General features: G+C 39.2%; 2 protein-coding genes across 3 annotated transcripts in view; one reads left to right on the top strand and one right to left on the bottom strand.

Annotated features, from left to right (window-relative positions):
- The window catches only part of LOC100119766 (bromodomain-containing protein DDB_G0280777), a 122,488-nt gene that overhangs the window by 71,921 nt on the left and 27,812 nt on the right, over nt 1-22,755 (bottom strand). The window contains exon 1 of one of the 2 annotated variants that reach the window (XM_031921077.2): nt 8,217-9,187. The exons of the other annotated variant lie outside the window; for it this stretch is intronic. The gene's annotated coding sequence lies outside the window, so the exon portion shown is untranslated. Of the gene's footprint in view, nt 1-8,216; nt 9,188-22,755 lie in introns of those variants that run through there. 2 annotated transcript variants of the gene reach the window in all.
- On the top strand, nt 3,602-7,176 carry LOC100119874. Its single transcript, XM_016988883.2, has 8 exons — nt 3,602-3,695; nt 3,798-4,367; nt 4,499-4,640; nt 5,394-5,531; nt 5,679-5,905; nt 5,981-6,198; nt 6,288-6,743; nt 6,821-7,176. Exons 2-8 carry the CDS (start codon nt 3,834-3,836, stop codon nt 7,095-7,097), a joined length of 1,992 nt encoding a protein of 663 aa, XP_016844372.1. The 5' UTR covers nt 3,602-3,695; nt 3,798-3,833; the 3' UTR covers nt 7,098-7,176.

Here is a 22,755-nt window from a genome sequence, read left to right as displayed (position 1 = left end):
AGTGGCGGTGGCGGCTTCTCTCTTGTCGAGGAAAGCAAAGCTAAGTGGCCGCGGCAGGCAACAAGAGGTGCAGCGCAGCAGCGCAACCAAGTCGAAAGATGAAACGAGGTTACGCTGCACAACGCCGTCAGATATATCCTTTGGGCTGGGCCGCCCGTAATTGAGCGGCCATTATAGTTGTCGCTTCCAATGGAGAGGGTAATTATTTACGGGCAACGTGCGCGCAGCTATATGATAAAAAACAAAATCCGCTTCGCGATCGGACGCGCCAAGATGAGCGGCGGCTCTTTTTGCAAGACTTTCTTGTGCAAGACCAAATTATTAGGGGTAATCGATGTCGGCGCCTGTGTATAAGTGGAAAAAATGAGCCCGTGAAATTTTCAATTTCACGGGCCGAAATCTTGCGATTTTGTTGTGTTATTATAGAGCTTTCGTATATTAGTTCAAGGAGATTGTAAATAATCATATACATAAATTTTACTAAATGAATACTATATAAATTGGATGAATTGGGTAGCAAATACTGATTTCGAGATTTATTGAAATTAGAACTTAATCCTTTGTGTATCTTAAGAATGCAGATTACTCAAGCCGATGCTTCTTGTTACAACACAATGTATTTCGCCGTAGTTCAAATACAACGATCCTTATTTAATAATCAATAAACTATATGTTACATCGCCTGCGAAATACCCACACTACAAAATTTCCAACCGTCCGTACAAAAAAAAGCTCAACGCAATATAATATCCTCCTCGCAAAAAGTCAATAGTCATATATCAAGTTCATAACTCGCGCAGCACATCCGACGTACGACGCCTCGAGAGCCCTCCTGCAGCTCATCCGACTCGTGCTCATAAAACTCGCGAAGGAAATCTTTCCAAAAAGTCGTCCCGCGATGATTTACAGTCCGTGCGTGTACCCTCTGTCGCATAAAAATATCGCAGCTCTCGTACTTGAAGAATGCAAAGAGGACAAAGAGGCAGGAGCCGATATATCCTTTGCGGCGTTCCAGCTTGGCGGCTTAGGCTCTGTATTTGCATGCGGCGACGTTGAAAAAATGAAATGTTCACGGTTCAAGGCCCGGACGAGGATCCGGATCGACATGCGAACATTATCACCGTGGACTCCTGTCGTGAACTCAGTTTGCATTCCTGCCTGACTCTTTTTCGCGGATACATGCGTCATTGACGTTTATGTATCGTTACATTAAAGCGATCGAGTTTCCAGCGTTGTTTTCACGCCACTTAGTCTTGTTTGTTTACCGTTTTTCTCCTCGATCGAGTGGTCGGAAAAAGCTGCAAGCTGCAAGCGCACACCGACCGGTTTATAAGATGAATCTTTTAGGTTTGTCAGCTGGTACTACCGATTTTGAATTATTTTTTTGTATTGCGTTTAGCACTATTCAATCAGATTTTTTGTCAATCCGTCGTAAGTACTTAAAAAGTTCTCCAATACTACCCAACATAAATTAGGTATAGCTACTTACGGTATAATGTACACCAATCAAAATAGCAAAACAGTTTAATAAACGCTCGATAGTTCCGTTCGTAACAAGTTATTCCGAGAGACCGGTAAACGCGGATAGAGCATTAAAGCCTCCATTCAGCTTGATCTCAAAAAGCCGGCTATCAAAGAGCGAAAATCAATCACCCAAGAATACAGAGTGACTCACGCAACGGCCATTCCTTCGCAATGAAACTTCCCCCACAAAAACTACACATACGTCCAATCCAGCTTAACACCTCCCGTACAATACAGATACACGATCTCGCACACGCGTCCATTAATAGCAGTCCGACAAAAGCGTTCCCTTGAAATATTCGTCGCGTATTGCGCGGCGCGCGGCACTTTGTTATCTCGCGCTTATCGAGTCCCGCTCGGTCTTGGGCAGCAACAAGGCTCTAATCCCTTGTTATAGCAGCAGGCCTGCGTGTATAGAGAGCTAGAGACAAAAGTGACCGAGCGCAGAAAGTCGTAGGCGGTTTTCTCTCCCGCGTAGCGATCTGGTTATGTAAATCGTTATGACGGCGCGTAAGTGCACGTGACAGGTCGGGGTTTCTTCTTCCCGATCGGCGTAAGAAGTCCTGACGGTGATATAACGATCTGACCTGATAAAAGACTCGATGCTTATCGATGTAGGCCGAGATTAGAGGAAAGAAAAGAGTTGGGCAGTTTTTGTGCAACGGTTTTCACGCGATCGGCGACCGTTGCTCAAAAGTATATAGGGGATTAAAAATATTTTGGACTATTGCAATATGTCGGGAAGAATGTATGGTAGAATTGCTGTAACGCGATGGATTCCTGTTAAAAATCTGCAAAAGTAGTACGCCGAGTTCTAAGAAGGAATGAAAGCAGCGTTGTCTGAAAAGTATTCCAATCAAAATCGGCAACAAAATCGATATTACAAAATGGCCGTCAGCAAGTTGAATGTATAAGTATGAGCGAAAGATTCGCTAAACTTTCATCGCGTTCATCTGTTCTTTGTACGAGTCCCACCAAATGGCATCGTTGAAAGGAAGAAAGTTATAGCTTTAAGAACCGATGGCCGATCGATGGATGGTTTTTATCGATACCGCCCATCGAAAGAGCTCGACTTCCTTTCCGCTTTTTGCGGCCGACAATCGAGTACATTGTTTTGGCGATCGGTGCAGACAAGCATCACTGCTGTCCAAACAGAAGATCACTTGTGTGACGGTCGTTTTCTCTTTCGTTGAATTATGAGTGATGCATTACATAATAATCTTCATTGCGCCGAGTTTAATGAGAAATACTTGGTAAAAGACTCAGTAATTGAATACTAATTATATCACTATATTCAAAATTATTTTTAATCAAAACATGCACTCTTTCCTACTTCCGTTTCTTCAAAAAAAAAAAAAAATCGTGAAATTCAGGGTACTTCAAAGTTTGACTTCCCTGAACTGGAGATACTGGCATAGATACACGCGTGCGACATAGCTCGTGTATGCTGCACGCCAGAGTAGAGAAAGGACCAGCAGCGGCAACACCTCGGTTTTTCACTCTCGGAAAGATCCAGGCAGCTGTTCAATAGAGCGGCACTGTGACAACTATCACGCTCAAGCTTCGTGACGGAAAGAGGCTGATTTGTCAATGAAGTTGTCGCCGCCAGTCTAAAATTGCGCGCGTGCGATATGCCGGAGCGCAGATTTTTGTGGTCGAATTTCGACTGATTTTTAGGCCTAGTTTAGCACGTAGTAGGAACGTTGCCTTTGTCCAAAGCAGTCCGAAGAATCAAATATTTATGCACAGATATTTATTATGTTTTTATCAATTATTCGAATTATAAAATAAGATACTTGAAAAGGAAATTTATTTTCTCACTAGCAATTTGTTTGTTGTTTATGGATAATATTTTATACCGTTTATTGTGCTTTCTTTTTCAAACATGTGCATATTTTTTTACGCACTTCACCAAAGCGACAACGTATATTTTTACGAGATATTAAATTTTTTGAATAGTTATAAATCCAGGCCATGCTCTATCAAATATTTAAGAATATGGAACTCAGTGCACGTTTAAATAAAATTTAGCAATAAAGATTCGGTATCCAAAATTATTTTTATAGCAAAAGCACGATTTTTAAGAGAATATGTACACTTCGGCGTATGATTTATACAAAGCATTTGTCGATACAGAATACGGTATTTCGGTTTGGACATTTAAGAATAAGGTAAGCCTTGTATAAAAAAGTACTCACTTTTTTATTATTAATCAACACTAAATTTCATGAATAACTGTGCTAGTTTACTATATTCACTATTCGAAATTGCAGATACAATTTTAATATTAACTACAAAATCATAATAGAATGAAGCGATGGCTAATAATATGTTGTTCATTACTTCTCTTACTGAGTTTATCGCAACATGGCGCAGCTTTACCAATTTTAGGAACCGAGATAGCCCTTAAAACTATTTTCAACATTGGAGTAGGCATCGCAAAAGCAATAATGGGCGCCCATAATGTTTTGAAAGAAAAACCAATACTTACACCTGGGGAGAGCGTTTTATCTGACCAGTTAAAAACGCTATCTGCTGACGTTAAACAAATGAAATACGCGATTTTAGATAAAATAACAACTACATTACGTGACAAACTAACTTCAATGGTTAACGAACTTTTCAAGCTTATAAACGATGTCCAGCGGTTATACATGCGATTTTATGAAATGTATGGTAACCTTGGTAATTACACAAGAAAGGAATTGGAAAATTTTGCGGACGTAGGCACATCATACAGTTTAACAGAATTAAGAACAACATTGGAAATGTTGCATGAAACTCTTGTAGGATTGGACTTTAGAGACGAAAGTATCATTACAATTATTGCGACAAAGAGTGAGGTATGTATTTCTTTTAATGTGTATGTTTATAAATGATTTATCATTGCCCTACAAATGTGCCGCAGGTATAACTAAATCAAATCTGCAGAAAATGTATTATGTTCTCAAAAATCTTTGATTTTTTTCATTAGGCTTATGACACAATGTGCGTAAAAAATGGTCAATCATCGCAGCAATTGATAAACAATTTATACGAATTAGTTGTGACTTCTCATACAAAAGGATTAACTGTAGTACTATTCTGTTATTATTTGAGAGAAGCTTTAGAAAATGGTCAGTATAGCAATTTAACTTATGGTCGTTGTCCAACAAGTGCGCAAAATAAATGATACTTGGACAAGTAGTTTCTCACCCGACTGAAACAAGTGCAATAAAAACACCAATTAACTGCAAAATTGAGCGAGAATCAGCTATTTTGGAGCGGTTGTTGCGCGATATAGGCATCATAAGATGAAATATAATTTATTCGAAAAAATTTCTTTATGTTACACGCGAACGGTTTTCGCGTTTTTCGTACCTATTAATAGGGACTAAAGTGACTCTTTTTTGACCGGCGGGCAAAAAAGTTATTTTAGCGGGCAATAAAAACCTTTATTGCCCGCATATTCAAACAGCGGGCAATAATGGCCTTTATTGCCCGCTAAAAAGTCTTTATTGCTTGCAAAATTTTTTTTTGTAATTTAAAAAAAAAGTTTATTTTGATAAATTTGCATTATTTATTTATTTTATATAATGTTTGAACAAGACAAGAGCACGGTTGCCGTGTCAAAAAATAGTCACATCAGTCCCTCTTAACACGTACGAAAAAACGCGAAAATGCGTCCGCGCGTTACATAAAATAGGGTGTGCACCAAGGGCTAAGTGGGCTTTTTGGCCTCGTGGATTTTGCAGTACTCGTCTGCGGGGCTCGTAAACGCCCTTGCCTTCGGCTCGGGCTAACTCGCCTTGACTCGTACTGCAAAATCCACACTCGGCCTAAAAAAGCCCATTTTACGCCCTTGGTACACAATATACTATTATTTGCAGTCAATTATGACTATGCAAGAGACAGCGAAGTGAATCATTTTAAAACTGCAATTACGAGCACTTCGGAAAAAATCAAACAAGCTTTAAATCTGTCTCCACGGGAAATTTGGACGTGTGACCCACAAAAACATCAACAAGGTTAGACAATCAAACATAATATCTAATATGAGAATTGGAGTGGTTTGCAAAGATCAATAAATTACGCTTTAGTCGAAAATATTTAAAAATACGGAAAAACCTATAATCTATCCACATTGTATTTGCTTATTATATATTAAATTTTAGGACAAACTTTTTTGAAGTTGAATCCAGTATTCCAAACATTCTTTACCTATCAATCAGATATAAAATATACTGCTTGGTATGGAGCTGTTCATACTTGCGAAAGCATGGTGGATAAAAGATTATGGTGTCGTTCACATCCTTGCAAAGTACAACCGACTGAACGAAGGTGCTATGGAAAATTAAGAGATTGTGAATATGTCGCCAAATGGTTCCAGATATGTCACGCGGTACTTATTCTAATTGACTTGACATAACTATCCATATTTTTAGCCTACTACCATTTTATTTTTTTTTTGTTTTAGCCTCCGAAAAGTGATCGTAGATACGATTGGATAAAAATATACAAAGGTGGCGAATACACTGATATACATGGCGTTCAAAATGAGCGGTGTGATAACACGCAAGGCGTCGGTAGTACTTGGCCTTTTCACACTTGTGCATGTAATTGTGAGAGCGAAAGTAGAGAAGAAGATAGGTTCTTCAGTTTACTGGATGTCAAATCAGATATCGGCGATAATAAGTTAGTAAAATTATGTTTTTACTTGAATTATTCAATTGAATAATGTTCTCTAAAATAAATATGCTTGATTTACATTTATGGTTTTTCAGAGTAATCACTGGACTTCGACTGGTTAAAAAAGGTCATGTTTATCATATCGAAATACAGCAAGGTACACTAGGAATAAATGCAAGTATTATTGATGCATCTCAATGGAAGAATACAGATGAACTCTTTAATCAAACGACACTCAGTTCTGACGAAATCGCAACCTATCATTACCAACAAATAAGTTCTCCCCAACAAAACGATTATCGTATAACTATGTTTAATGAGTGGGTGGATTGGCACAAGAATAACCTAGTTTTCTCCGTAACATACGACCAAAGTGCTGTTAATTTGAATACACGCGAATTGGGACCAGAAGATGTTCTAACAGGTGTAAGGTTTCATCAATCAGGCTCAGCATTAGATATACAAGTACATGGTACACCGTTTGATTATGCTACTGGACGTTTGGATACAAAAAATGGCCGCTGGATCTTTATAAACAGAGCTCGGAACGTGTAAGTCATATCATTTATTTAATATTACATACCACCTATTTTCAAACAATTTGTATGTGAATATTCCATGTTTTCAGAAAAGAAATAGTGTTAAAAGATCCGGATATTCCCGTTAATAGCAAAAAATCAGATCGATTTTCAAAAAACAACAATGAGTTCATCCGATTCAGAAGAACGAATTTTCGCAAAGACGTGGGACAAAATGTTATCCCCTATCTCGATATACAGGATATCGTTACAAATCCTCCTATACCACTTTCTGGAGCAGGAATCTATCATAAATATCAAGAAGGCTACGGTGGATTTTTGGGATTGAAAATAGTTCACTATGACTATGCTCAACACTGGGATTGAGTTATCCCATTGACTTTTTGTACTTTAGAGTATTTCTTACTTTTTTTATAACAATAAATTTCAAATAATTGTAATGATATATTTTACAAACATTTTTAAAGCTAGCAGTTTTAATTTTTATTGAAAAAAAAAATCATAGTATATTACGAAACTAGTGCGGTAAAGTATATTCGATACACATACATAGAGGTCCATAAGTGCTCTGTTAATGCAGGAGTTTAAATTCGTGATACATTACGATTAACGCACAGGGACCGGTACACCATAAACGGGGTGGAATGCGATTGATTGTCTCGAAAATATTTTTCGCTCTCCAGCTATCTCTCGCTCTGTTTCTTTTGCCTATCGTTTATGTGTACGCGTTTACGCAATGTCGCACTTGCGTTGTGATTGTTGTTGCGGAGAACGGTCAAATTTTACAAATAGGTCCTTTCATTTCTACCGCAATTTGCACCAACGCGGCCTGTTTGCATTCGATTATATTCCGGTCGTGCCAGCCAGCGGGCTAATTAACGTTTTAGCTTTAATTCAGCTGTAATTTTGAAAAAAAACTCCCATTGGCACTCGACTGTTCCCACTCGTCCTTGTCCACTCTAGTTTTGTGAGCTATGAAATTCGTAATTGGCGTAGGCATCATTTTTTTAGACACTGCGTTACCACGGTGTAGTTGGTCGAAATACTTTTCGTTCTACTTTCATTGCTCCCAAATTGTTATAATTGACACTTCGGCGTTTTGTGAGTAGTATACAGAATATTAAAATAATGTTCTTGCAAATAATCCGAATCCTTTCAATATAAACTATGAGATCCAATATTTAGATTCTCTTATCAATTATTTTTAATAATTCAAAAAAAACGCATCAGCCTTTAGAAATTGTGAATTTCTTCTACAGATTAATAATAAACAGAGTCGAGAACCGGAACCGATACCAAGTGAAGATCGCTATTACAAAATCACCGGTCTCAACGTGCGCCCGCGTATCGCGCTTCCATATATTCTTAATCGCCCGCGCGCCTATAATGTATATAATAACGCCAATAATCATCTGCCGCAAAATGAAAGGAAAAAAAGCGAGCGTATATCGACGGCTCGCGTGGTTATGTCCAACTTTCACTCACCTGCGTGCCACGATGTCGTCGTCTAGTCGCCTCCGCTGCTGCTTCCTAACCTCCTCCACCTTCTCGACAACTTCTTCCTGTCGATCTTTCACGGATGTATTATGACTCGCGGTTTCGTAAAGACACGTGTATGGATGTGCCTTTATCTCCCACGTGCGATGCACAGCGCGTTGGCCAAGCGCATGTTTCCTCTTTCTCTCTCTCGCCTTGATCTCTCGGTGCTGTTTTCGATTTTTCACCGGTCTTCTCTTCCTCCGCAGAAAAGTCAATGGCTTTGTTTTGTTTGATTTCTGCGCGGCACGAAATTCGAATGTCACTCTCGGATGGTAAAGAAAATAAAATCACGATCAAATTCTCGTTCCGTGGTAGAAGTGGTCTACCATATTCTCGTATACGTGTACGTCGAGAGATCTTCAACTGGTTTCGATCATTTCTGAATATCAGGACGAATGTAACTACCTACTCCGAATTTCGTGCTAACTATTATTCATCGGTGTGCGAAAATTCAGTCTGAAGCAAACATGCCAGGTAGACTTCGTCGACTATATCTGCAAAAGAAGAAACGCAGTCGAACGCTCTTTCCTACACACTCGTTCCTGCGAAATCTCGTGAAATTTGCTACTTCGATCGTCAAGCTCAACTCTCTACTTCTTCCAGCACTGTGTGTGTACCGCACTTTTCCTTCACTGTGTACGACGCGTTGCGTATCCTCGAATAAAAACAAAAATCACTCGCGCACCCCTACAATAAAATACAGTGTAAAATCGAAGTCGATTCCCGGTGCACTGGATTTATACAATCTTACAGTATCATCCTCTCGTGGCTCGTTAAAAAACAACCGATTTTCAGCTCGAAGAACATGCGCCACTCTCTCGTGTACGGACGAAATGCACGGCGACGCACTCTCTCTCTCTCTATCTCTATCTCGGGTTCGCCAACCTTCCCGCGAGAAGGCGATCGTAAGACTGAAGCCAGTCACTGCGGCAGCGGGCAGCCTTGCCGGCGAGAGCGCGTCCCTCCAACGCGACCGGTGTCTATCTTTCTCCTGCGCCGCTATTGCGGTGGTCCCCCGTACGGCTCCTCGTCGTCTTCTTCCTCTTTTCGCTGGTCCCGCTTGTGTATGTATGTGTGTCTGTGTTTTATACGCGACGTGCTTTTGGGGTTTCTTTAAGTTTCTGTGTAGCCTGAGTATACGAGTCTTTTTCGATATTTTTCATTTCACTTTCACTGTACGTCGCGCGGCTGCGATTACGAGTGTGTCTCGTCGACGAGATTTCGAACGAGAGAGAAAGGTGATTCCGATGAATCGGCTGCGCGCTGTCCTCTCTTATTGACGCGCTGTTAATTCGCTTCCTCTGGATGTTCATGCTCGCAGGTGAGCTGTGCGCGCTTTGCGGTTTTAGTTTCAGCGGTATATATAATATACCATTCAATATTATGTCAACTCTACTTTTTGAGGTTGTCATTACGTATATGAATGACGTTGGGGTTAGTGTAACAAATTGTATAATATGTTACTTCAATAAAGTGTTAAACGCTTGCGTTTTAAAGGTATATACTAATTATTATTGAAAATGTAATATCTAAATCTATAAACGATTTCTTGAAGTTATTTTCAATAAATAATTTATAATGTATGCGAAAGACGACGCGAATACGTACCATATATTCCAAAGGAATTGACTTTAAATAAGATTCAAATCAATTTTTTCAATGCGCGATTGCGGTTAGCGAAAGCACATGTACTTTCAGCCCAATGAAATCAGGTTTAAAAAAAAAATTCAAACTAATTCGACCGCATGTTTCTTGGGCCGACTGTGTGATACAGAAACAACTTCGTGCACGTTGATGGAAGCTGTACAAAGTTATTTTATGAAGAAACTTTCAGAAATAATCGTATCAAGGACTCTGGAGGATAAAAGTCTTTCACGGTACGTATAAGTCTTGGATATCAAACAAGTTTTATGTAAAAACAAAAATAAAAATAAATTATTAGCGCATCTTTAAGGGGTCAAGCCTGGGTTAAATCCTGCAAAAAAACAAAAAGATATTCTTCTTACCAAAAAATTTTTGATTTGATGTAATTTGAAAAAAAAATTCTATTGAAAATATATAAAGATATACACCATTTTTATCGAAAAAAACATGTATATACCTTGTAAAATGATTGACCAAAATTCATGACATTTCACTATATAAATAAGTGTTTTTAGTCACTTGCCACGGCTTTTTGAAAGATCCGGACCGTCTTCTTTACTCTATCCGGGCTTAAAATGTACCTTAAACATGCCCCTTCGGACCGATCGAGAGACATTTCTAAAAAATATGAATTAAATATAGTTAGCAACAAATTTTGTTGCTAGCAGTATTTGATTTATATTTTTTAGTAAGAAGAATATCTTTTTGTTTTTTTGCAGGATTTAACCCAGGCTTGACCCCTTAAAGGATCTCTAAAATAAGAGGAAACACATTGTAGAACCTTTTACGACTCTTGATTTATGATGAAAATGAACGTGGATTTACATGTAGTATTTTATTTGGCTGTTTTACTTCGACTAAAATAAACAGGTTAAATTACCATCGTCAAGGCCGGTCAACTGGCTGAGTGTAATGCACTTTATAAAGGAGCTGCGAACTGGATTATTGAAATAAATCCGAAAATAGCCACGTGAAGGACGTTTTCTTTCAAAAATGAATTAGTTCATACAGAAGCCGAATTGTTTGATTAAATTCTCACATTCAATTATTGCAATTTACGATCCACTTATATATTGTTGAACCTTGTAAGACTTTAATAGCGCTATATTAATAATTATATCGTGTATACGATTCCCAAGAAATGTGCACTTATCAAATAAAATAATCAGAACATATGCTAATATAGGTCATTAGATGAAGGTGGTTGATAAAATCATACATATTGAAAAATTCTGACAATTCTTTTCGTAACTGGGCTCGCGTGCTGTAACATGGCTTTAATGCTCTTATAAATTGAAGCTTTTCAAAGTCAACGCGATGACGATGCGATATAGAAAACTATTATTACACATGGTTGACCTTTGCGTTCTATCATAATTGATATTGGAGCATGTATTGATGAATGCAAGAGTGAGTCCCTAATAGATATTAGGTACGAGAAAGTCTTTTAGACACAAGGATAATAATAACTACACGCTTAAGTAGTTAAAGCATCAGCGACCCAATCAGCAGACCCAACAAGGCTGTTCTAGTATGTCGCAGGTAACACATCGCTATAGTACTTATATAGATTCTGCACGCAGCATATGCCCCACCTATAGTCGGAGAGCCACAAAGTTTAAATGGTCAGGACAAAAGCCAGTCCAAAACTGATTTGTTTTATCGCTGCTACAAACTGATTCCGCATATACATATTATATGCTTATACATACCTTTTTGATCTCTTTTTTCTCTTAAAGCTTAACCTCTGAACACGCGGATGCTTGTTAACCAAGAGAGTCATAATCCGTGCGAAAGGCGTCCTGCAGAGAAGGTATATGCAGACGACAACCGGATGCAACGGCCGTCTTTCCATTTTTTGTGCCCTTCGTCCTCGGGGTCGTCGTCATCGTCGCCGGTTGATTGATAGGCGAATATATATCGCCGAAACTGCAGCGCGCTCTCACTTTCCTCGCGGTCAGAGCGATCCTCGCGAAGTCGCCGTTATATTTAAGAAGAGGGAGAGAGGTGTATGCTCGGTTAATTGGCTCGTGTCGATGGCTCGAAGATCGAAGGCGTGAAAGAGAATCGGTGTTGTGTAACGCTGCGGATCGGATCTACACAGATTCGGACAGGAGTGTGCCGCGTTTAAGATCAACTTGCAGAATTATTTCTATAGTTGGTAGAAAATGTACTCATACAGTACAGTTATAGCATGGGTGGCCCAAGTAGTAGCCTCGTAAAGCTATAGAGTTTTTTTATTATTTTTAAAGATTTATGAAAACAAAACTAAAACTTAGATTCTGTATTCGAACGTAAACGGCTGTCAAAACCAGACTATATGAACAAACAATATTTGCAACATCGCCAATCTTGTTGCTACGGGGATGATTCTTGATGTTCGAATCGTACCGTTCAAACTCGATCACACAAGAATATAAAAATCATTATGTGTGCATTATTTATATTCAAATACTGTTAATTTAATATTATTTATTAGTTTTCATACAGGAAATTTTTAATCTTCAAAATTTAAGAGTAGAACCGAAAAATCTTCTATGATTTTTAACGACTATCACCACGTGAAAGTTTCAGCGCCTCCAGATAACCCACGCGAGAATTGCAAGCCGCGGACTTTTAGAGTCAGCCGAGCTCAATGATTGATAACTTTATAATTGCGTATAGATTATTGACGTTTTCACGCGCGGAGGAACACTGCCAGAGACTACTCCTTTGCGGTTTTCTCTAGCCTATGATTTCGACGTCGCGGCGAAGCGTTAAATCTTTAAATATTAGGAGCGTCGACACTTAACGGATGTGCCGTTACAACGACTATATAAGCACGTGTGTATATGCGAGGTTGATATAATTTTAGCCGCCGCTGTTGAAACGATTTTGTTGGAGGAATTTTTCGCGTTCGACACCTGTGTATATATATAAGCCCCGGCGTGATGCAATGAAAATAATACGTTTCGGCTCTTTAATAGCAGCATAGAAAGCCTCAGTTACATTATTATAGCGTAAAAAATGCGCGGTATATGTACGGTTCGGTAGATGGCTTACGATAATTATACACCTCGTGTACCTGCATTAAATCCATTTTTTTTTCTTCAACTTCGTGAAACTTTATGTGAAACTCTCACAGTTTATAAATATTAATACATTCTCCATTTAAGAACGCGCGGCTTATGTCTCTATCGATATCGCCGATGAATATGCGTGCAAGGACCTGGATTTCGTCGGTTGCGACACGTGTCTCTTACACGCTTCCTGTAACGCAGAATTATTAAGTGATGCAAAGCGATAATCTGTGTAAAAAAAAACACAACACATTTGAGAACAATGATTATAGGACAGTTAAAACATTGACTGCTGAACAATCAAAACGGATTAAAATTAGCAATTAGTCATGCAAACTATAAATCAATACAGCCCGTCAGGCGCGAAAACCTGTTCCCGAGACAATTAAAACGATCAGAAATAAAATTGACCCGTACGAAGCCAGTCCCCCTCTCATCTTGATAATGACATCAAGCCTTTAATCTCTCAGTGTATGCATTCCTTCGCAAAAAGACGCATCGTCTGCAAATAAAGCCATTTATAACCCCGGTTGTACGATGGCACCTACAGCGACGAGCAATCGCATCCCCGTGTAAATAAACGACGCGGTTTTATAAATATACGCGCGTTGGCTCGTTACACTATGGCGTGTAAAAGAGGGAAAAAGCGATTTAGCTGCACATAGCCGGCTGGCCTTCGCTGGCGCTGCGACGCCTCGAATATTCGTTCGGGCAATTACCCCTGTCGGTTGCAAGCAGGTTTGAGACTGCGTATATAATATGCGAACTGAGTTGTACCTCGGATCCTTTCATGGTGAGTTTGACCACCGCCCGAGGAAATGATTTCTCATGGAGTTTGTACTTGTGATTTTAGGGGTAATCGCGAGATCTTCACTTGATTGATATTAAAGGTTTGAATGGCGTTGATTGGAAATGAATTATTGGTGTCTTTAGAGTAAAATATGCAATTTATAATTATTGACATGCTTCTGAATAGCCTTGTAAGAACAAAGTGATTTAATAACGTATAATTCGCGATTCACCCGTTACCAACTGCGTCTTACTATATTCGGTCATTATCTACTTCGGAATTTATGAATAATGTTTTGCACTATATTACAATATGAGCGTTTGAAAACAGGTTTGAACGATTATTCGATATAAAAAAAGTTAACGAGCTTTTTCTTTTTAATTTTCAATAAAATAATCTCAAAATGCAAGTAATTTCCAATAATATAAAGTATTCTATTTATCAATCATATCGACGTTATATTTAATAACTTAGATAACAGAATGTTAAATACACTAAGGTATCAATTGCACTGGCATCACACCACTGTAATATATACATTCTGCAGATTCAGATGAGGGATGATGGAAATAGAAAAATGTCCACGCGCCACCTATCTTTGCTAGACAGAGGAAAGTTCAACTACTTAGTGGGAAAGTGACTAGACCTAAAGTGTTTACAGTTTGTCAATAAAATGCACTATCGACGGAGAAAAAAAGACTTTGAATAGAGAACAAATAATATAACATATAGGAAGTATCTTTATAGATATTTCAATTCCGTGCCAGCGTAAAAGTATGAACATAATCCTCGCATATGTAACTTTCAAAAGTAAAAGTTTTTCAATTGTAGCCAACAACAACGGACGAAAGAGTTTCCGTAAAGATATTCATCGAAGCACATTCCCCAGCCAGACATTTCTATTCGTAATGGGGCATAGCACACGCCGCACCGATAGAACAAACTAGTTTTTCGAACTAGAAGAAAAAAAAACATGCATACGCATACCGAGAAAACTCGAAATTCAAACAAGACTGAAAAAAGAAATCATCAAGTGTATATCAGTACTATATACAGGCGTAATAATAGGCACCTAATGATATCAGCGCCTGCCTATCGAACTTTTCCGTCGTTGCTGCGCCGCTGCAGATATACGTATATACGACAACGGCATTTCCTTTCATTGTCATACACGTACGCGTGTTCTAGAGTCGAGAAAGAGAAAAAAAGAACATCGGAGTTGGGCAAGCCCTGCTCGCTGCGCGGTATAGTGTGCGTAATGGTGGGTGGTCGCCTTTCTCGCAATCATATGGGCGCACCTGGGGACGCGGATCTGCGACCGGCCATATGGATTATATGAATTATGAGCGAATGCCAGGGTCTATATAGTCGCTATTCGAAGTGTCGCGAGCGTTGCGTGATACGCTTTGCTGCTTTCCTGCTTCTAATGTAAGGATGAGCTGTTGCGCTGATGAGAGTTTTATATGGGAGATTGATCGGAAGAGACGAGTATTTTGTTATTGTGTGTTTTCTAATTGGTCTGAAAGAGAGTTTCTAGCAGGAAAAATCGCATGGAGGATTGCGGAGTTGGTTGAATATTCCGAAATTAATTTGAATAACAAATTGTTATTCGCATGAATCATTGATGATTCATCATGCTTGCTTCGTATCGTAGACGAATCAAACTTTGTGGAGAGTGTACGATGATTACGTTTCCCTAATGCGGTATCGCATACACTTAGACAATAAGTGGAGAATTGCAGTTTGCACACCAATTTATTTGAAGCAATCGATAAACTCTTTTAATGAGTATAACGCGTTTTCTTCTTATGAGTGTTGCAAACCAGGTGTGCTAAATTTGAATGAACGTCGATAAAGTTTTTAATCTTCCATATTATGCTTCATGTGTGAAACAATTGAATGTACAAAACAAGATACAAACGAAAACCACAAAGTACCATAAGCGCAGTTCCAAGCGAACGAATCAATTAATATTTTTTACCCAATAACTTAATGGTTCGGTAACGTTCTTAGGGTCGTAAAGCCAAGAAAAAAATGAAGCATTATCAATCATCGTTTACGACGATAAACGACTTTATGAGCCAATAAAAGGACTACAATTTTGACAAGTCAATAAACAATGCCTATAGAAAATTGCGAAATTAATAGATCCTACTCGAAGCCGTATCAACTGTCTCTAGATACTCTGAACGACCGTCATTGCGATAAATTTGAACAAGCGTTATTCTGCGGATATATGCGCTGAAAAACAAAAGTGACAAACGTCGCTGCAGCACAAATACCTCTAAATCAAAGGCTACCGAAAAAGGGGGTTACCAAACACACAAGTGCAGTGAGACAAACAAAAAGATCAAGACTGATCCGTCCTATACTTGTGAAATTACTCAGCTTTTAGCAACAAGCACAACAGCCTTAAAAACTCGAACACGCCCATTGTATAATTAAACGCTGCACACACGCAGCCAATTATTCAAATATAAAGAGTTGATTTTCAACTCGTGCTCTGCGCATACCTCTCTCTCTCTCTCTCTCCCTCTCTCGCGCACGCGCAAAGAAAGTGTGAAAAATCGCGAAACCCATGCGCGCATACCTTAAGACCATAGCATTTTTCTCTCCTATATATACTATAGCTCGCGCGCTCGCGAGATGAAAAAAAAAGTGTAAAAAGAAACCGAGCATTATATTATCCCGCGAATATAAGTTCGCGCGCGCGCACGGGTTATTATCACGCGGGCTCATACTCGCATTATATATATATATATATATATATATATATATATATATATATATATATATATATATATATATATATATATTTTTTTTTTTTTTTTTTCGCAGCATAAAAGCGCGCGCTCACGCAAGTGCAGCATTGACGTGTGGCACACGTACGCGCGATTACGCGCAGAGCGGCATCGCCATTCCCTTTTATCGTTTCTTATGATAACGGTCTCACGGCGCTGCAGACACACACGCGCTTGATACGGCGCAGATATACCGGGGCTGCATAGCAACGCTTTTAAAACCTGCCGCCCCTTTATTCGACACCCGCGCTCGCGAGATTGTATCCGGTGTGTTTTTTCTCTTCGGTGCGCCGCACAGTTCAACCTTTTAGTTATAGAGCGGAGGTGAGCGGATGAAGGATATACACACTACATGGATTGGTATATGGGTTGCGTGCGCGGTATATACAACTTGTAACGAAATGTCACTCGTAAGATACTCGAGCGCGATTCGGTGAACCGTAATATTGATTTTATGAAGATTGATTTCTGGCGCGCGGGCACTTTTGCAAGAGGCTGCCGTGCAGAGCGAGGAATTGCAATTTGCTGGGCGATCGTTTTGAATGGATGTATAAAAAATCATAATGCGCATTGCTCACGTTGCTGGAATTAGGTATGGAGGAAAAATTAAAATTTCTCACGCACGGGAGTCGTTACAGGATTGGTTTCGGGTGATTTGCATCTCATTACGCTTCGCAGGTTGCGACCGATGAATAGAGCATACACGCGCGATATTCCGATGATAGCCGATTTTATAATATATAAGTAATAATGGATTACTTCATCGAACTATTCAGACAAAGCTGGATACCGCACGCATATTCTATAATCTCCATTAGCAATCGATATAACCCTCGCGAACGAAACAAAATAAAAAGGAAATCTCTTAAACGCTACTACTACTATACTGATGAATGGTTTCTAATTATGCGAACAGTTGCAGCGCGCTGTACACTTTAAAAATGTTGCTCGCGCGGGTATCGAAGTATCGGGGAGTAAAAAAAAATCACTTTATATCGGAACTTTTAATGCATGCGTTTTTGCTCGCGTACACGCGCTCGCGCGGCGTTTCGGTGAATGCCGCAGCCGCGGTAGCTCGCGTGCAATTCTCTTATTACTGCAACACGGGCATTAAGCGAATAGATTATTATGGAGTAATTTTATCAGTGATGCATATTTCACGTTGTTCGCATTTCGGTTACGAGAGGGAGAGAGAAGGCTACTGCGCCGGGGCTCGACATTTTAAAGGATTGTACTAATTATTATGATCATTAGACTTTTCCGCGCGTACGCACGCGCGAGGCGATATATCGAAAGACAAACTCGTAAGTCTTGCTGTGAACCCGAGGCGATTGTGCAAAATGCATTATGAGGGTAATTAAACGTTAACAAACATCGGATCGTTGATTACTCTTTTTCTTATATAATGGAAAATCGTCTTATTGACGTTTATGGATCGCTATAATTTGAAGTGTTCCGAATTTGATTTATTTAATACGGATTAATAACGCTCAGGTCGATAGCGTGTTAACGTAGTCGTTGATTTTTATGCGTATAGCTGTTCGATTGTTTCAATTTTACTCAAATCGCATTAGAAGAATACATGCATTTACACGCTTCGATCTCCCGATAAATCGCGCTCTTCGCCGAGATCAAAGCGTTCCTTCGACCCCCAACCGACAGATCGGTTTCGCCGATTTTTTCTCCTATACACATATACACCTCGCTCGCCCGACTTTCTTCCGACGGTCTCGTCGATCGAGCTACCCGCGCTGCGGCTCTCTTTCGCGATTTCCCAACCGCTCAACTTTCATTCCCAAGGACACGCGGGAAGCGCCCGTGAACCGACGCGTAATACTCGCCGTGTGTACCGGTATTTCCCTTACACTCATATATATATATATATATATATATATATATATATATATATATATATATATATATATATATATATATATATATATATATATATATATATATATATATATATATATATATATATATATATATATATATATATATATATATATATATATATAGTGCTCGTGCTACGGTTTCTTTTTTTCAACGATCCCAGTCTGCCGAATGTCTCGCTCTTTGGGCAAGAGTTAGTGATTTTTTTTATATACTTCGTTTTGCCGAGCGGGCAATGTCGAGATCACGGACAGTGATCCCTTGGCTCAAATTCTCTGGATGTCGCGGAGTATGATAATGTACGCGCGACGACGACTGCGTCGGCGATTAATGAGGCGATTGAAATTCAAGCCGTACGCTTTTGTCGTTCCAAATAATAATCCACCGGCGTTAGGAGATGTACGTGTGCGCGCTTGGATGTAATGTTATACCGGTCATTACTGGTTCCTTTTAAATCGTCGTTATATGCATAACGAGGCCAGTTTACCAGACACATATTTTGCGAGTGTTGGGATTCCGCGTGTGCGTTACAAACGAGAGGCTGCAGATCTGAGAGTGTGTTTGGGATATTCCGCGTGTCGGCTGCTGGTTTACATCTGCGATTGAAAGTCGGTTCATTTATATTATACGTGTGCAGTTATGTCGGGGAGAAGCAGTTTGAATATTATTTCGAGTGTGTTGCTATCGCGTTTTAAAATCAATTTTTTTTAAACTCGTTTCCTGTGGGTTTATACGTAATCTCTTAATGCAGGGTTAAACCGTGTTATAATCTTCTATTATAACATTACGGTACAAATACACAAATAAGGCGACTCCGAAGATCAAGTCTAACATTTTTCCCAGAAATCTGCGGAATTATCCGCATCCCACGCTACTACAACGCGTCAGTTCTCTCCCGCGGCACAAACAAGAGCATTTCGCGCACATAGTATTAATTCAAACGACCAGCTCACATCCAATACACATTATACCGACACACGCGTGAAGAAATCTCTGAAATCGACGCTAATAAACTAGTTCCACGCTGCGTATTGACCACGCCCGCGCGCACCTATACCCGCACGTACACACACACGCGTTTGTACAGAGCAACAACAATATAAGCCCAAGACGTACGATTCGCCTTGAACCGGGCACCGACACCTCGGGCCGATAAGCTCGCGCCGCTCTAATCAGCCACCGTGAGTAAACATCGCGAGAGGGGCAGTACTGCAAGAGGAAAAAAAGAGGGTGGTCGTCCTGTGCGCGGCCGATCGGCATTGGTAAAAGTAGACGGGGAAATGTATGAGCCCTTGGCTCGTCGATTTTTTTAAATTTTCTCTTTTATGCGCGCGTGTATTTATAAGTGTACGGAGATATATACCCGCCTGTGCGTTTATTTGCACAGGCAAATGCTCGGCGTTTTATTTATAGCGTTGTTTATTGTTCTGAGCAGGCGACTTTTGCGCTACGTACAGGGGGTAATTAAGGCGCTGAATCGGGAATTTTTTTTTAATTTTGCGTTTGGAAATTCATCGTGGGAGGGAGAGAAAGTTATCTTGATCTTGCGCGCGTAAGAGAGATCGTTGCGCATATTGTGTGTGTAGTGCGTTATTGGGTCCTTGAAATACATATTATAAGGATTTCATTCTTGTGTCCGATAGCATCGCATTCTTCCCGCAGCGAAGTGACGAATTAGAAATTTTTGCTTGTTAAAGGTTTCTTACAAAGGCCGTTATAGAATACATATAGTATTTAGCCGCGATCGAATACGTGAGTTCGTTTCTTGCTCTTGATATAGTTGCAATTTGTCGACTATTGCAAAATGTAAAAATAAAAATACATAATAACTATATCCTCCAAATGAACTATGCACACTACACCATGATTAAACCGATTTCATACACAATGCAGCCCTATACGACCCCAGCGACAAATTTTTGAGACATAATCGTTTTCATAATTGAATCATTTCTGTCAGGATATACCGGCAATTACCCATAATTAACATTCATCACACTTTGATTCTGCAAATATATACGTGGGCGACGTACTGCAGCCGTGAAGTAAAAATCGTTAGACAATACCGATCGATGAAAGAGTTTACGAGACAATCTGTATATATACCTACGTGGTCGAATAGCTAACTTTTTCAAGGGACGTTTATTAGCGCACACGTATTATACATTTCGAAAAATCGTTATTGCCACGCGCAAAAGCGCGCGCGAGTGCCTTGCATTCAATAGCTCTGCGAGTTTCGACACACCGCTTACACTCAAACTCGATAATTCAATCAACCATCAAATTGTCGTACTTAAGCATTACCATACGTCAACGTCACTTTCACTTCCTTTGTCGATTTTATATTCATGCTTCCTACGTTTTTCAACGACTTTGTTTGCAATATTGATACTTTCATGTATATTATGATATAGATTTTTTTTGTTTTGGCCTTTTCGAATCTTAAGATTGTATAAATGTATATACCACTGGACCGATAGAACGAATCTACAGCTATGGAGTGACTAGATGTATTTTACTTGCAAATTTCTGTTGATACATGCGGATCGGAAACGATTAAGATAAAAGTATAGTTGAGAGATACGGGCATTTTGAGATACGAATGAAAATCTTTATTATAGGTTGATTTATCTTATCAATGGCAACAAATCATCCAAAAACTACCAAAAATGGTCAAAATCTTTATTAAAACAAGAAAATTAAAGTTCAATCCAAAAGACCAATTTTTAATTATTTTAAGCAATATATTTCATAATATATTATTTGACACATCATTTGCATGATATATTTTATATTCGCCATAGCATGTGTCTTCTTCACTAAAGTAACATCACTTTCTTTTTTATTCTTCTATACCTTGAATAAAGATCGTCTATACAACATGTACTATATCACTTTACAGATCTGTAGCTCATTAATAACATTCTACTGGACTCGTCACGTCAATTTTGATCTTCTTCATATCCATAAATATTAGCATCTTCGGCTCGACTGCTCAACGAGTGCACGCCATCAAGGCACTTCCGGACTCCATCATCAGCTGTGTTTTCTATAAATGCATCCTTTAATTTTTTTTTAATGATTTTTTCCGTCTGACACACATATGTATACGTGATAATGGCTTTCGATTATTTTGTAATCGAAAGACACGGTAAACACAAGAAGTCCTTTTACATACTTCTTTCGTAACATGCAGGATCAAAACAAAGTAAGATTTGCTGAAAAAAATGATCGATAGCTTTTAAGCAATCATTAATATCGATTTGATCGTCGTTTGTCAAATTGGAAACGTGTGAATATTAATCAGTCTACAGCAATAACGTATCGAAAAATTATAAGTAAATGATGATTGCACATTATACTGTTAAAATTGCAGTTGTATGATGATCTAAATACAGCCTGCAGTATATTATTACAACTTATTTACTGTTTTGAGAAGTAAACTTTTAAACAATATCAAGAATTCTGAACAAGTCATCTTTTAAGACAAAAATTCTGAATTTTCGCACATCACACACAACAAAAGTCCGAAAGAAAAACCAAGAGAAATTTCGCAAAAGGAAATCAACCACCGAGATGATCCATAACCGATCGTTCGAAAATATACCCGCGCAGAGAAATTGCTCCCATATGCATGATCTACTACAGACAGATATCGAAGCGGAAAAACAGGCGCAGCTCCTCCTCCTCCTCCTCGTGCAATATGAGCATAAGAAAGAGCGAATTTTCTTGCCGATCCTTCCTGGTGCCGCGGAACCTATCTTCAGCAAACAACATAACCAGCGGGTGTATGAAATCGGTTACACCGAACCAGTAGCGCTGGGCGATGACTTTCATCTATACGGACTGCAAAAGACGACTACGACGACGTCCGCATTACCGCATGTATTATACATATCGACGCTCTAATTTCAACAATGGCTGGTTGGGTAACCCGTCCGCCTCTATAATGAATTAATACACGGCTTGTGACAGCCGGTTGAGGCCTCGTACGGATAACAGGGGCAAGAAGCAGCCAGAGGCACACGCCGGAGAGAAATTTTTCGCCGTTATGCGATGACGGCGGCGGCGGTGGCTTGTAAAAATATCAGATAGGATGAATGAGTTTGTTGTCTAACTTTCTGCGTAGATCATTTTTATGTAATATCTTGGTGTGTCCTTATTTTCGCGCGGTATTCATATACGAAACCTGCAGTCTTTGCAGCGAACAATTTTTTTTTAATTGCTTATAATATGTATATTTAAACTTTTTTAAACATTTGGTAAACCCAAATCATTGATGGTGGATATGATTCGAT

The sequence above is a fragment of the Nasonia vitripennis genome, chromosome 1, assembly GCF_009193385.2.
Source record: "Nasonia vitripennis strain AsymCx chromosome 1, Nvit_psr_1.1, whole genome shotgun sequence".
NCBI lineage: Eukaryota > Metazoa > Arthropoda > Insecta > Hymenoptera > Pteromalidae > Nasonia > Nasonia vitripennis.
This window is presented reverse-complemented; position numbering and strand designations above follow the sequence as displayed.